The sequence below is a fragment of the Micropterus salmoides genome, unplaced genomic scaffold (genome assembly GCF_014851395.1).
Source record: "Micropterus salmoides isolate LMB-PRFRI ecotype aquatic unplaced genomic scaffold, ASM1485139v1 Ms_hic_scaffold_13, whole genome shotgun sequence".
NCBI classification, from domain to species: Eukaryota; Metazoa; Chordata; class Actinopteri; order Centrarchiformes; family Centrarchidae; genus Micropterus; species Micropterus salmoides.
In genome coordinates, this window is record NW_024040374.1 from 19,188,359 (window position 1) to 19,202,412 (window position 14,054).

At 40.5% G+C, this 14,054-nt stretch overlaps 1 protein-coding gene across 3 annotated transcripts in view; it reads left to right on the forward strand.

The window, feature by feature from the left end:
• The window catches only part of tle2b (TLE family member 2, transcriptional corepressor b), an 85,886-nt gene that overhangs the window by 18,120 nt on the left and 53,712 nt on the right, over positions 1-14,054 (forward strand). For all 3 annotated transcript variants that reach the window (XM_038716008.1, XM_038716005.1, XM_038716006.1), the window contains one exon: positions 1,191-1,254. In XM_038716008.1, coding sequence (XP_038571936.1) covers positions 1,234-1,254 — 21 coding nt within the window. In that variant the 5' untranslated portion in view covers positions 1,191-1,233. The remainder of the gene's footprint in view (positions 1-1,190; positions 1,255-14,054) is intronic.

Sequence of the window (14,054 nt, forward strand, 5' to 3'; positions counted from 1 at the left end):
TCATTCACTTTGTCAGTGTACCCCAAATGTCCTTTTTACATTCAGTATCTTTTATAGTGCAGAGATTTCCATTTTATCCTATAATATTAATAAAATTAAACAACTATATTTATCTTGTCTTAAAATTCTTCCATTATTTCTTCTAATTTCACTTGTCATTACACTCTGTTACAGTATAACTGAAGTGGTGGATAACTGAAATTATAGTTTCCAACATATCAAGTCAAATGTAATGCAATTAAGCCACCCATCCCCCCCACCCCCCACCCCCACCTGCTGGAAGTCACTGATAGTCACATTATCATATCGCTGACCAGAAGTGACCTTGGCTCAGAGAGTTAAACCATCGTAGGTTAAAACATCCAGCCTCTTGCTCACACCTCAGTGAGCAGCCTGAACAGCCTACTGCGATAAAACGACACCACTTTACTGCTTGGCATTGGACTGGTGGATCCCAATGACACACACACTCACAAAGATGCAAACATCTTCAAATAACTGTTCATGTGCACCATTAACATTAATATTTAATTATCAGCATGACACAATAGCTTTTTATCATAATAAACCTTTTGGCTTACCTGTCTGTCAATATCAAACTCTTGTTCACCTTTTCTGAATATTGGCCTGAAAAAGTGGCTGGAAAACTATTACACTCTTTCCCACCTCCTACTTAACCTTTCATACTGTCCAGAACAGATACATGTTATTAATGTAACTAACCCATAATAAGGCTTTTCCTGAATAACTAGAGGAGATTTAGAAGCTTGCATTTGCAAGGTTTTGTCTTTATTTCATCCATTACTGACGAATGCAATGTATTTGAAACATGTTTGAAAGTACTTACCCTAACCAAATCTGGGCTGAAATGTGATTCTTTGACACACACCTGACGTATATAACTAGACACATTCCCACACACGGAGGTGTGATGAATTGCAGTGGTGGATACAACACACCCTGCTGGCAGTTGCTACCATGAAGGTGATATTTTTCAGCGTCACTTTCAGCAGTAATAGGTAGCCCGACCATGTGCCTAAAAATTATTTTTGGAATCCTTACACGGCTTTAAACTATGTTTGACCGCTGCAATGTCTGAGTCCTGTGGAAATTATAATTTATTTCAGTGGATGCAAATACACTAATCCGTGTTTGTGTGCGTGTGTGTGTCCTTTTTCACCCTTGTGCAGCCTGAAGCTGGAGTGTGAGAAGCTGGCCAGTGAGAAGACTGAGATGCAGAGGCACTACATCATGGTGAGTTCAATCAGACCTTTACCAGAGCTGTATGGTGATTTGTTAGTCTGACTGGGCCCCTCAGAAACTCTGAAACGAGTCTGATAGTTTCTTATATAGGAATTACAATCAGGGGAGTTGTATCTATGCTTTTGATTAGCTGGATTGATGCTGTTTAGTGTTTAAACTTTGTCATTCAGGAATAAAAGTTCTGTTTTCTCTCCACTTCTCTGTTGATTTTCCTGTGTTCCTCTCATTCTTTCTCAAGATTTCTTTCCCTTTCTTTCTATCTGTGACTTCTCTGCTTGAAACTATTTTCTCACTTTGTTTACATCAAAACGCTGTTTGTATAACAGAAAATAATACCAAGGAGGTGGACATATTGTACACCCACAAACAGATTATACATAAAATAATTTTGAAATGACAACATGTAACATGTAATCTAGGCTTAGGTGTAATCAACAATATCAGTGTGACCAGCATGATATGTTTTCTTTCTGTGTTTCTCACTATTATCTTGCTCACTTATACCTCTGTCTAAAACATACTCCTTTATGTGTCTGTCCCCATTTTCTTCCTCCCTGAGACCCTTTATCTTGCTCAGTCTGTTTGTCTGTCTCTTTTTCCTCTCTCTGTTTTCTCTCTCTCGTGCGCTAACAGCCTGAGCTCCCTCTGTGTCGGTGTGTCTGTGCGACTAAAGGCTCACATGTATCGTAAGCCTTCGTCTGTGGTACAAAACCCACACAGAGCCGACCAGAATACGATATGCACCATCTGCTAAGCTGCTCGCATTTCATAAACCTGGGAGAGCAGGCAGGATCAGGGCCGTAAGCTAGATAGACACACAGATGGATAGACAGAGAGAGAAAGAGAAAGACAAGGACAGATAGACTGACAAATAACAAATAGACTGTGTGTGAGAAAAGCAAGCCGGCAGACAGGTAAACAGACAAATGGATATAGAAGCACACAGACAGACAGACAGGCAGAAGATAAACAGATAAAAACACACACAAACACACACGAGATACGGCATACACATTTATTCATTCTGCACTTACACACACACACATCCTTGTTCTTCTGTTCTTATGAGGACCTTCCATTAAAGGACTTTAGTCCTCAGGCCCCAACCTATCCTAATTCTAAATCTGGTTATAACTAGCACTGTGCCTAATAATATCAAACCTGTCCAAATGACATGTAGAAATGTATCCAAATGAGATTACTATGTAATGAACAAAACTGAGAATACCATTGTCCATTATAGTAGTACATTGTAGTAGTTATACTTCCATTAGTTAAAGCGAGACTAGGTAACTTTTGAAGTAAGAAATACCACTTTCTTTCTCTTACAAGGTGTCACTGCACTCATCAGCACCCTTGCTCAATTCAATACACAGTTTTTTATCTGCTACAACCTTACTTGGTCTGGTATAACCAGGAACATATGGTGGCTAATGTTAGCTAATAAACCTTAGGTTGATCTTGCTGTGTAACAGTACTGAGTCAGTTTGTTGACTTTATGACTCTTCTCTGCTTGTGCTGCTTTGTTTTACTATTTTATTATTATTATTATTATTATTTTTCATGTGCAAGATAGCGATTTCAATAGCTTTATCACAAAAGTGAAACAAGGCGTGTACACAGTGTTCCTCACCAGGAGACATGTTGTAGTCATTCTGTATACTTACACTTACGTTACAACATAATCTCCTTGTCACATCCTCAACCCAATAGAGGGTTGTTTTTACTACATTTTGAAGTTATTGCATTTTCTGGCAGTTGCATAAACACAATGCAACTTTGAATAAATCATGTTGTGCATAATAACAAATACAATTGTAAAGCCAAAAACTTGTTGAGGTTTTGTTTAGGATCCTAAATTACCCACACACAGACCCTCAATTGGTCCTTTAAAACCAGAATGACTTGTCAAACTGACCTCATTTTATAAAATTATCGTCACTATGCTTATCAAAGTGGTTAAAAAAAGTACAAGAAGAAACTGCACATAAATATGATATAGTGCAGAACACACACAAAGAAAAATCCTTTGAAAACCACAGATGTCTCCAAAACACCCACTTTCCTAATCTCAGACACTCCCCATTTTAGCTGTGGTTTCACAGAATTACTGTGTGGAACAAACATCCCAGACAAACATTCACCCTCTCCATTGCAAATCCTCACCACCCAATCACATACAATAGAAGGGGTGGTGTGCCAGCATAGATGCAATTCCCCGTCTTTCCTTAGACGGGGGCAATGGATGACATTTGATTGAACTTTGTGCATATTAAATGTCACAGCCTTTGTGACCACTGCACCATTCATAACCTAACGAGGGAGAGAAATAGCACAAGAGTATCTTCTGCCAAATGTTTAAATTCAACAATAGGCTTTAACAGTTCCCTAAGGTAGAAGGTGAGGGAACTGCAGATACAGAGATGACATATCCATCTAGGTTAGCATCACAGACGGTTGGCACGCCAGGCTCTATTATTTGAACTGGGGCTCACTGTGGTGTAGTGGATGGCTAACATCGTGCTATGCTACATCATAGGCATGGCTCAGAAATGAGAGGGAGGGAAAGAGGGAGAGAAAACGAGAGGGAGGGGAGTGAAAGAGAGGCTCAAAGGGAAAGATAGCTTGAGAGAAAAAAGGCTCAGAGAGTGTCAGACAGAAAAAAACATGGAGCTGCTGAGGGAGGGAGGGAAGAATACAAAGGGAGGCAGAGATAAAGAGAATAAAAGAGGAGAGGGAGAGAGTGATAGAGGCTGGAGAGAGATACAGAGGGTAAGAGAGAGAGTGAAAAAATGCTGAAAAGGAATGAGAGAGATACCAGGGGACAGAATTGCAGAGAGGAGAGATGGAGGGTGAAAAAAAGATGCTGTGAGGGGATGAAATGGAGAGAGAGGGAGAGAGAAAAAAGAGAGTATGCAACACAGAGTGCAAGAGAAAGAGATAGTGATGTGTTTGTGTGGGGGGGCGTGAAATGAAAGAAAGAGAGAGAGGGTGCACGCACAGACACGTAAATAATGTGAAGCAACAACGGACTCGCTGCGCCCACAGAGGAGATAACCCAGAAGGCTATATTTAGCTCGTTAGGCCTGTCATCCACACTGAGGCCTGTTTCCACAGGCTGGGGCTCTGCTCACCGTGCTGCACTGCTGCTGCCTTTACTATTCATCAGTTTTAAGCTCTTTATGAGGGCTTGGAAAGTAGGGAGATGGTTATACAGGGTGATACAGGGCTGATACATGTGGGATTCTTTGTGAACGCTTTGACACCCAAGTGATTATTTCCCGAGGAAAACAGCTTCCCGTTTCCTACCGACAGTCAGCGTTGTTTTTGTTCAACCATGACCACGTTTCTTTACCTAAAGTATTTCTTTTAACCCAATACACAATCTTTCCCTAAACCTAACCAAGCCATTTTGTGCCCAAACCTGACCAAACCTTAACTATAGAGGTATTACAGCCCGAAAGTCTTAAACAGTCCACTACATCTGGGTAGTGAGGAAAAGAAGAAGAGCAAGGAGAGACTGACACACACTTTTTAGATTAAAAATATTTTGGGGATTTATGGTGACAACAATTTAATTTTAATTTTAATTTTCTTTCGCCACATATCCTTTACAGTCGGTTACGTGCCGTTGTGAGCATTTATACTTGTGCATTGGTGTCTGCGATTACACCGACAAAACTCTACTTGGTGGAGGGCTGTCTATGTTCCACTGTGTTGAGTTTCTTCTTTGTTGGGGTAGACTACTGCAAACAATGACGACTGAAACTGAGCGGATCAGTTTGGAGTTGGGGCTGATCGATGTTAAACTGTTACTTTTGGTGGTTTTTAAAAAGTTTTTTATAGTTTAAATGTGTGGTTTTAGACAAATGGTTATCACTAAACGAGTTAATGGTACAGAAATAGACCAATAGACTAATAGTGATAGATTGAAAAACATCCCCTGAGCTGTACTTTTCTACCAGCCATCATGTTTTAACAGAAGGTGTTCTCTACTGTGCTGCTAGATATCTCCTTATGGCACGGAACTTTTCAAAGTCGAGAAGTTTGTTCTTTCTCAGATTTCTTACTTTAATTCTGTGGCTGGCAATGGCAACGTTTTACACATTTCACACTTGGAGAGATGATGCCATAACCCTCTCAAATTGCTCCTGTCCGTGGAGTGTTGCTGCAGAGCCAGGTTTGGATATAGTGTGTTTGTATGTTTGGCAGACCCACTCTCATTTTGGATGGAGTATATGTTTTATGTTGGCTGGCTCATTTCTTTGTATGTGTAGAGAGACATTGGCAATGTGTAACTTTAGTGGTAGCTACAAACTCACAATCATCAAGTCACACACATTGAGAGTGTCTGTGGGCGTCTTTCTTTCCTCCTCTTGTTGTATTTATAATTCATGGCTCTCAGATTTCACTGCTCTCCTGGAATTCCACTGTGTATTTTTAAATAAGGTTGCATTGTAGCCCTGGCTAATCAGGGGGCACAGACGTGTCGGTCACATGCTTCCACAAAGTGCAAGCAAGTCTCCCGCCTGGAGAGCTGTGTTCACCCCTGCAGGCCTGAATCTTGCAAAGAGCAGATACACAAGCACGAGGCTGAGTGGAATGTGAAAGAAAATGAGATAAAATTGTTGTCTTGCATCATAAAAACCCCCAAGTATTTTTAATCCAAAAAGAATGTGCGTCAGTCTCTCCTTGTTCTTCTTCCTTTCCTCACTGCCTACATGTAGTGGACTGTTTAAGACTTGCTGAGCCTTGAATACATTTGTCTTCCAGTCTTGACTGCTCTGCAGTCTTCCTCTCATTCCTACTGTCAAACACAAGACAAAACTCTTATGGGGAAGTGGACAGCCCAGACCCTTTAATATAAAGTATAAAAAAGACATGTCCACTGAAGGCTCACAGTAGGGAATCACAATATGTGGCCTCTCCGCCACTGCGTGTGTGTTTAAGTGAGGTACAGAGGCACTGCAGGGGTCTTGTGTTAATGAACGGCTATGCTGCTGCTGCTGGCAACAGACAAAAATATTGTTGCATCAAATTTCATGACACAAGATAATGAAACACGTGATGTTAAATAGCATGTGACCATATTTTCACTCTTTTGTATGTATGTGCGTAGTTGAGCAGCGAGACGGTTAAGGCTGTCACTTTTTATTCAAAATTCAAACTACTGTTTAAACATGGGGGAAAATATAATTTTTTATGTAATGGATGTGGCCAAAGTCAGAATTGACAGCACCAAACCAACTGGGGGGGAAGTGTTTGCTGCATTTAAAAGATAAAACTGCCTCACAGTAGCAAGGCCCCCACAACAACAAATCAGAAGTCGCATGCTAGTAGCCTGATTATCTGAATGAAATGCCATTTTGTTTCATTTGAAATCCCTGAACAAATCTGAGACATGGGCATTGATTCAGAGGTCTTGAACAAGGCTAAACTGCTAGCGTGTCATTTAGGTGAGAATCAACTGATCTTTAGTTGACACATGTTTTCATTTTAGAATTTTTGAAAAACGGTCGGACCTTATTGCAGGTTGTGCAAACATCATACTTACAACATGCATAATAAGTCCCTGCAGATCTTTATCTTACATTTCACTGTGTAAAACGGATCCAAAAAAGGGTGAAGATTTCCTTAGTAACTTAGTAACTATAATATTACATATACTGCTGTTGCGTCATGATAATTGTCTTAACCAGTCCTCTTTGCTGGGAAGACTTTTTATTTAAGCTATAGTTTACGAAGAGAATATAAATGTTGATTGTTAGACTTTAATATTATTGACATATTGTTATATTACAAATTCAATCTTATTCTCTCTCTCAGTCTCTCATTTATCCTTACACATTCTTATTTATATAAAGAACAATATGTCACTGGAAATTAAGCTGACCATGGTTCAACAAAATGCCAAAAATTCAAATATTTAGTTTAATGCTTTATTATATTGCTTTTATTTTGATGTTGCATCATATATTCCATGAAAATGCTGTTGGTAGGGTTTTTCATTTTTATTTTGTCTAAATATTTTATCTTGAAGCTTGTATCAGGATTGTATCATAGCCTCAGTGTTTTGTCTCATGCTGGCCATGTGGTCATTTATTGGAACACTGTGAGTGTGTATGTGTTTGTGGGATGTGTGTGTGTATATCACTGTTCGTTGTCCGTTCAGAACAGCCCCTCGGGCAGAAAATAAAGTGTGTGTGTGTGTGTGTGTGTGGATTAATGCCGTGCTCTCAGCCTCTTACTCCGCTCCCAGCTCATCTGTCTGATTCAGGCTGACACACTGTGTTCTCTTCAGCAACATTACAGTCACAGACTGCTTGAGAAAGGGAGGAGGTGGTGGTGGTGGGGGGGGGTTAGAGAAAGGGAAGGAGAGAGAAAAAATGAAGGGAGTGAATAGAAATAATAAGGGAAGTGAAGAGAGAGATGGGGACAGTGAGATAGATAGAAAAAGAGTGAGCAAAACAGGCAGAGATGAAAGAGAGAGAGGGCACAAGGGCATTGGCGGGGAATGCAGAAAAAAGTAAAAAAAAAAAAGGACATTGGCAGAGAGAGGGAGAAAAGAAAGGGAGGATAAACACAGCAAAAAGGGTGCGCTTTTGTGTAAGAGTGTGATAGAGCAAAGGAGATAGAGGAGGGGTTGAATAGACAGCAGATGAAGAGAAAAGCCAAGAATGGGAGAAGGAGAAGGACAAATGAGACTGATGTAAGATAGCAGGAAGGAAGAGGGCTGAATGCGAATAGTGATTGCTCTTCTCCGAGCTAAATGTTGCTCTGCCATCCGATAGTGGGAGTTGTCTAGGGGATTTAATCAGGGCCAGATGTAGGGAAGGATTGAGTCTGTTTTAAGAGTCTTAAACCTGTCTGAACTGTCTGGAGCAGGAGAAGCAAACAGGGCAGGAGTCTTCATAACAATGGACTGGGTCTTCCTTGCAGTACATATTGTACACATGTGTTCATAGATATGAACTCAAACCACATTTAAGGTCAGTGCTGTCCAGTTGTTGTCTGTCTCTTCCTCTGATGAAACTGGCTGCAAGAGAAGCTGCAGTGAGGTTGAATGTCTGCCGTGACTGATTTAGTCATCACCCGCTGACAGGACACAATGGAGAAGTCAGAGCCTGCTAACCTAACCTCTGATGTGGGTTAGCACGGCGTGCTAATAAATGTTTTAACATCGGGATGTGTGTGTGTGTGTGGGCGGTCAGATGAAAGAGACAAGCTCACCCGAGAGACACCGATGAACAATGCTTTTGTTAAGGTTTTTACACACATCCACCCCCCCCCCCCCACACACACACACACAAATAATACATGCAGACATAAACACAAGCTGCTTGCACACACACATCCTGGATGAATACGAAAGTGCTGTAAAGCCACACATGCACAAGTATAGATTTACACACACACACACACACACACACGCACATACACGAATGTCCCATTTAGATAAATCACCTTGGATTAGACCCACTTCCTAAAGCTCATTTTTAAAAGTCTGCCAGCTTTCTTCGCAGAATGCATAGAAGAGATAGAGGGAGAGAGAGAGAGTCTGGCACCGTTGTCTGACACTCTCGCAACACCATCAGGGTGGAGGGAGGGAGGGGGAAATGAAAGAGCAAACACTCCCTGAAGAATGGAACAGTGGAAAGAGGAGGGAGACACAAGAGTGAAGGAAGAAAGAAACCGACAGAGAGAGAGAGAGAAATGTAGGAATGCTTTTTGTCTGTATTGCCCACATGATGACAGTGCAGTGTGTATGTTATTAGCGGCGGATAGGCGTTAGATGTGGGGTGTGTTCAGACGAGTGGAACGTTACAGTGCAATCAGATAAACAAGAATTACACTGCAACCTCATTTATCTAAAGTAACCCGCCTGCTGAACTGACATAATGAGCCAAAAAGCAAGCAGAACGCTGGAGCGATGATAATGGCAGTGTGTGACATGGAGACTGTGCTGCACATCTCACAGTGTGTATGCATATCTTTAAATATTCTAGATAAAGTTTACATGCGAAATTGAATAGAATTTTAAACTCCAGAGATTTTATTCCCCTCAATTACATTTAAGCCGCTCTTGCAAATAGAGTTGCACTTACAAGTCTGTCAAAGTTTTTAAAAACAGTTTTACACACGACAAAAAAACCACTCATGTACTCATGTCACAGAGCATCAACAGGAACTCAGTCCACAGTTAACGTAATAAATCTTAATTATTGGTTAAAATTCTGCCAATGAACTAAACGATCCACGAATTGTGGAGAATCTAACCGATGTAATGATGTGTAACATGTCCATATTGACAAAAGTTTAAACATTTATATTGGTATGCACAATCTAAGCATCTTAGAATTAGCTCAAGCAGGTGACCCGGTGGGCTTCAAGAGGTTTTATACATCCATAGAACTTCTATAAAAACCAGACCAGGCGTCTAATTGAGACCTATTTGTCCACACCAGGCCAGTAAAAGGGACAGGCGTCTAATTGAGACTAGACTTTTAATAGAAGTTTTACTGTAAGCAATAATATTGAATCTCCCAGCCCTGTGTGCATATTAACTGTCTGGTTGATGACTTTTTTTTTTTTTACTACATACCAACATTATCATTGTGACAAAACCTCATAATCCTGCCTGTGGTTCTCCATTATTTTTGCTGTTTGAACATGCAAGAAGTTATGGATTACAGTTTTATTTCTAATTACAGTTTTGTTATTTTGTGTCACGTAGCGGATAGGTGATGACATTTTCAACTTAATGCAGCTGTGGCCATCAGTCACAGCAATAACTACATCATGATGCAGGAAAGCACTTTCATTAAATGCAGACGCATCAAATGTCACATAGTGTGTGGATTTATTCTCATCTGCAAGCACTGTGGATTACTTTGTATATATGTGCTGATGCTGATATAAGTCAACTGTAAAAAAAAATAGGCAATATACAGCAATAACCCAAGTGAATTGCTTTCTCACTTCCCTCATCATAAGGTAGCTGAAATATACATCAGCCTGGTACAGGGTATGCTTGTGTTAGTCACTGTTCACATGGATGCTCATGTATGATCCATATGTATGATCACATTTCTAAGAAATCATTCCTAGCTGACATTTACATTGCATTGTTCACATTTCAGATGAAAATAAGGTAGTGTAATATAAATACACATAGTAGTCACACACGCGCGTGTGCGCACACACACACACACACACACACACACACACACACACACACACACACACACACACACACACACACACACACACACACCACTCTGTTTCCCTGCTCTCTGGGTGGGCAGTGCTGGATGTTCTTGGTAAGCGACGTCAGCCAGTTGGCTTAGTGCCCTTCTGCCAGGCTTAGCGCGCACACACACACACACACACACACACACACACACACACATCCACCAAATGCGCCTTGCAATCTGCTACACACACATACACACATACACACACCCCACGTACACAAGATCTTACGCAGAGTGCTGAATGAGAACGCAGTGACACAACAGAGGGATTATATAAGGCAGAACGGCGGGCATGGGGGGGTTTGTAATTGGAGGTTGAGGGGGCAGGCAGTTAAGAGAGGATGAACCTATTAGAAAAACTGACTACAACAGACAAAACACGTACTGTATCATGGAAATTTCAACTGCGTACACAGTGTGGTTATCACTAAACTGCTTTCATAGTACACCTGTTACTACTAAAATTATTGTTACTGTTAACTACAGTATATATATATTTAGATTGATGGACTAAGCTTGAACATTGTTGTGAAGGGTTTGCCTTCAATATGAATAAGACAAAACAGGAGTAGCAATCCTACTGTAATTAACACATACGCTGTAAGATTAAATGTAATTGGTCAATGATAAGTTGTAACCGCGTGCATTGAACAATACTGGTTAATGTTACCATACTACACTTACATATTCATAGACCACAATGCACAGTTGTCACAACTGTCCAGTCCAGACTAGACTCCCATAGAGCATTGTCACTAGGGTGTTGTACAGACTGCACAAACAGTACAATAGTCACTTTGCTGCTGTCTAGCCTACACACACAGGACAACTGTTTCTACATTTCAGTCACTTAGTGTTTGCCTCTCTGCCTCATCAAAAGGAAATCCAGACTAGACCAATAAATTGTGGAATTGTTTGTAGATTTAAAAGAGCAAACTTCTATCTAGAGCAACTTTTCGAGTACTGTAACTGAGTGATGTAACTGACCTAGTAGCTTGTGGCTCTTTGCCAGATTACCCATTCAGGTCGAAGCTTCTAGTCACCTGTTGGTGTTTAAAGTCCTGAGATTGTAACGCTGCTTTCTGTCTGCGAATCTCTGGCTCAGTTTCAAGTCCTAGAAAATGAGCGACCTTCTAAACTGTTTTGAGCTGTCCTGAAGGTGACACTGTTCCCTGTCTGACCTCGCAGTGAGGAAGCGAGGAAAGAGGAAATTATCCTGCACGGACTGATAAACTATCACAATTTAATACTGTTATCAGCGAGAGTGCTGCAGCTCTCTAGTGGCAGTACAATAAAGGACAGTGGTACATAATGCAGTGAATAACCTCCTGGTCGTTGGAGGGTGCTTTCACTTGTATATTGTCCAAAATGTGGAAAGGTAATTGATACATCTGTCTTCATGTCTTTTCTAATCCCAATGGGCTGGCATTGGTGGAAAAATAAGGGAAGTTTTGTCAAACGAAATGCTCCTGAAATGCTTTTACTAGCACTCGTTATACAGAGAGACCCGTATGAGAGTTATATTACTATATACAGTATATAATATTAATGCTTTTTTTGTTATTTTTCCATTAATGTGTGAGAAACATTTTATTGGTGGATGTGAAGCTGAGTTAAACTGCTTACTATATACTTTTGATTTAGTTTAATCTCAAGCAATGTAATTTTTATAAACTTCTTATATGTCTGAACCTGTAAAGTAACTGGTAACTATAGCTATCTAATAAATGTAGCGGAGTAAAAAGTGCAATATTTCCCTCTGAAAAGTAAGTGGAGTAGCAGAATATGAAAATAAAGTGCCAGATGTACCACAAAATTTGCACCTATTTGAGTAAATGTACTTATATTTCACTACTGCCAGCAGGACAGAATGAGTAATATCTTAATAATTTAATATACCAGTCATTGTACCTTTTCTCTTGCTTTTTGCCTTGGATTTTCATGAACCTGAGAGATACCTAGACATACTTCATAATGACCGTGGAATCCATCAACATGAATCGCATTTGTAATGAAACTGTCTCTATGAAACTTGACAGAAGTGACTCCACTAACTCTCAAAAATGCACAGTGGCAGCATCCAGGTTCCTTTTACTGACGCTAACCCATACCTACTTGCTTTCACTCTGGCTTTACAGAGCACTGTTCCTATCATACCTTTATTGAATTCCTTTCCATAATGTCGTGCTGGTTAAATACAGTCAGTCCAGAGCAGAGAACTCTTGCTGAGGCCGACTGCTACAGGGAGCTATGTTGTTGCTTGCAAGGTTGTATTAAAATACCAAGGCCCTGGTTGTTTCACTCAGCTGTTACTGTAGCTTGAAAAAAGGGAGATACTGAATGAAAAGAGGATGTGAGAGAGGAGGGAATGAAAGAGGAGCGAGTGAAAAAGAGAAACGGAGAGTAATGACAGAGAGGTGGAGAGGCTGATGGGAGAGATGGAGGGAGAATTAATAAGGAGAGACAGACAGGAATTGAGTTAAAAAGATAGGGAGGGCTGAGGTGAGGTGTAATGATGGAGAGGTGATGAGAGAGGCTGATGAGAGATAGAGGGAGAGAGGGAGAACAAAGAGAGATGTCACATATCTTTCATGTTGAGAGGGCTAGAGGAGAGGCAGACATGGAAACACAAAGAGCTAGATGAAGGACATTTGTGTGCGCGTGCTTTAAAGTACGTGTGTGTGTTTTTCAAGTGTGCGCATACTTGTGTGAAGTATGTGTGCATTTTTTTTTCTTTTTTTTTTTTACATGTGAAAGAGATTCCAAGCAGTGATGTGTGTATGTACATGAAAAGATATTGTTTTGTGTCAGTGTGTCCATGAGAGAAATGGAAATAAAGAAGAGTAAAATACACAGCGGAGGTGAGCTCGACAGGGGGGAGAGAAAGGAGAAAATATAGATTTAGCACTCGACAAGGAAGAGAGAGCGCAAATTTACAAAGCGAGCGAGCCAAGCAGAAAATGGCAATAGAGAGAGAGAGAGAGAGGTCGTGAAATAGAGAGAGAACCTAAAGGAGAAAGACGATTGTTAGAAATGACTAAAAGGAGAACGAATGAGAGAGTAGAAAAGAGACAGAGTGTAAAGGACAGAGATGAAAATGATACTGCAGATAGATAAAAACAAGGGGAGGTAAAAGAGAGTAATAGGAAGAGCAGAGGGGGAAAGAAGGTTTAAAAAAAGAAAAGGATCTTTGGCAAGACTGACAGAAAAGGTGTTAACAGGAAAGAGTGAGAGAGAATGCACAGGAGGAAAAATATGACAAAGGCGAGACAGGACAAGGGGTTGACAACAGAGGAACAGCCCAAAGTAAAGAATAGATAGATAGATGGATAGATAGATAGATACACTTCCTGCTGCACTGCAGTCTGTGCCATAAAGACCCATATGAACATTGTCTTATCTGAAGTCTGTATTAACAAAGCGAAAGGTTTGGTTAAGTTCACGCACAAAACAACTTTGTTTGGTTAGGGAGAGATCGTGTCCATGATTCAACAAAACTAATGTTGATAGCGGTCTCCCATGTCAGAGTGACATGCT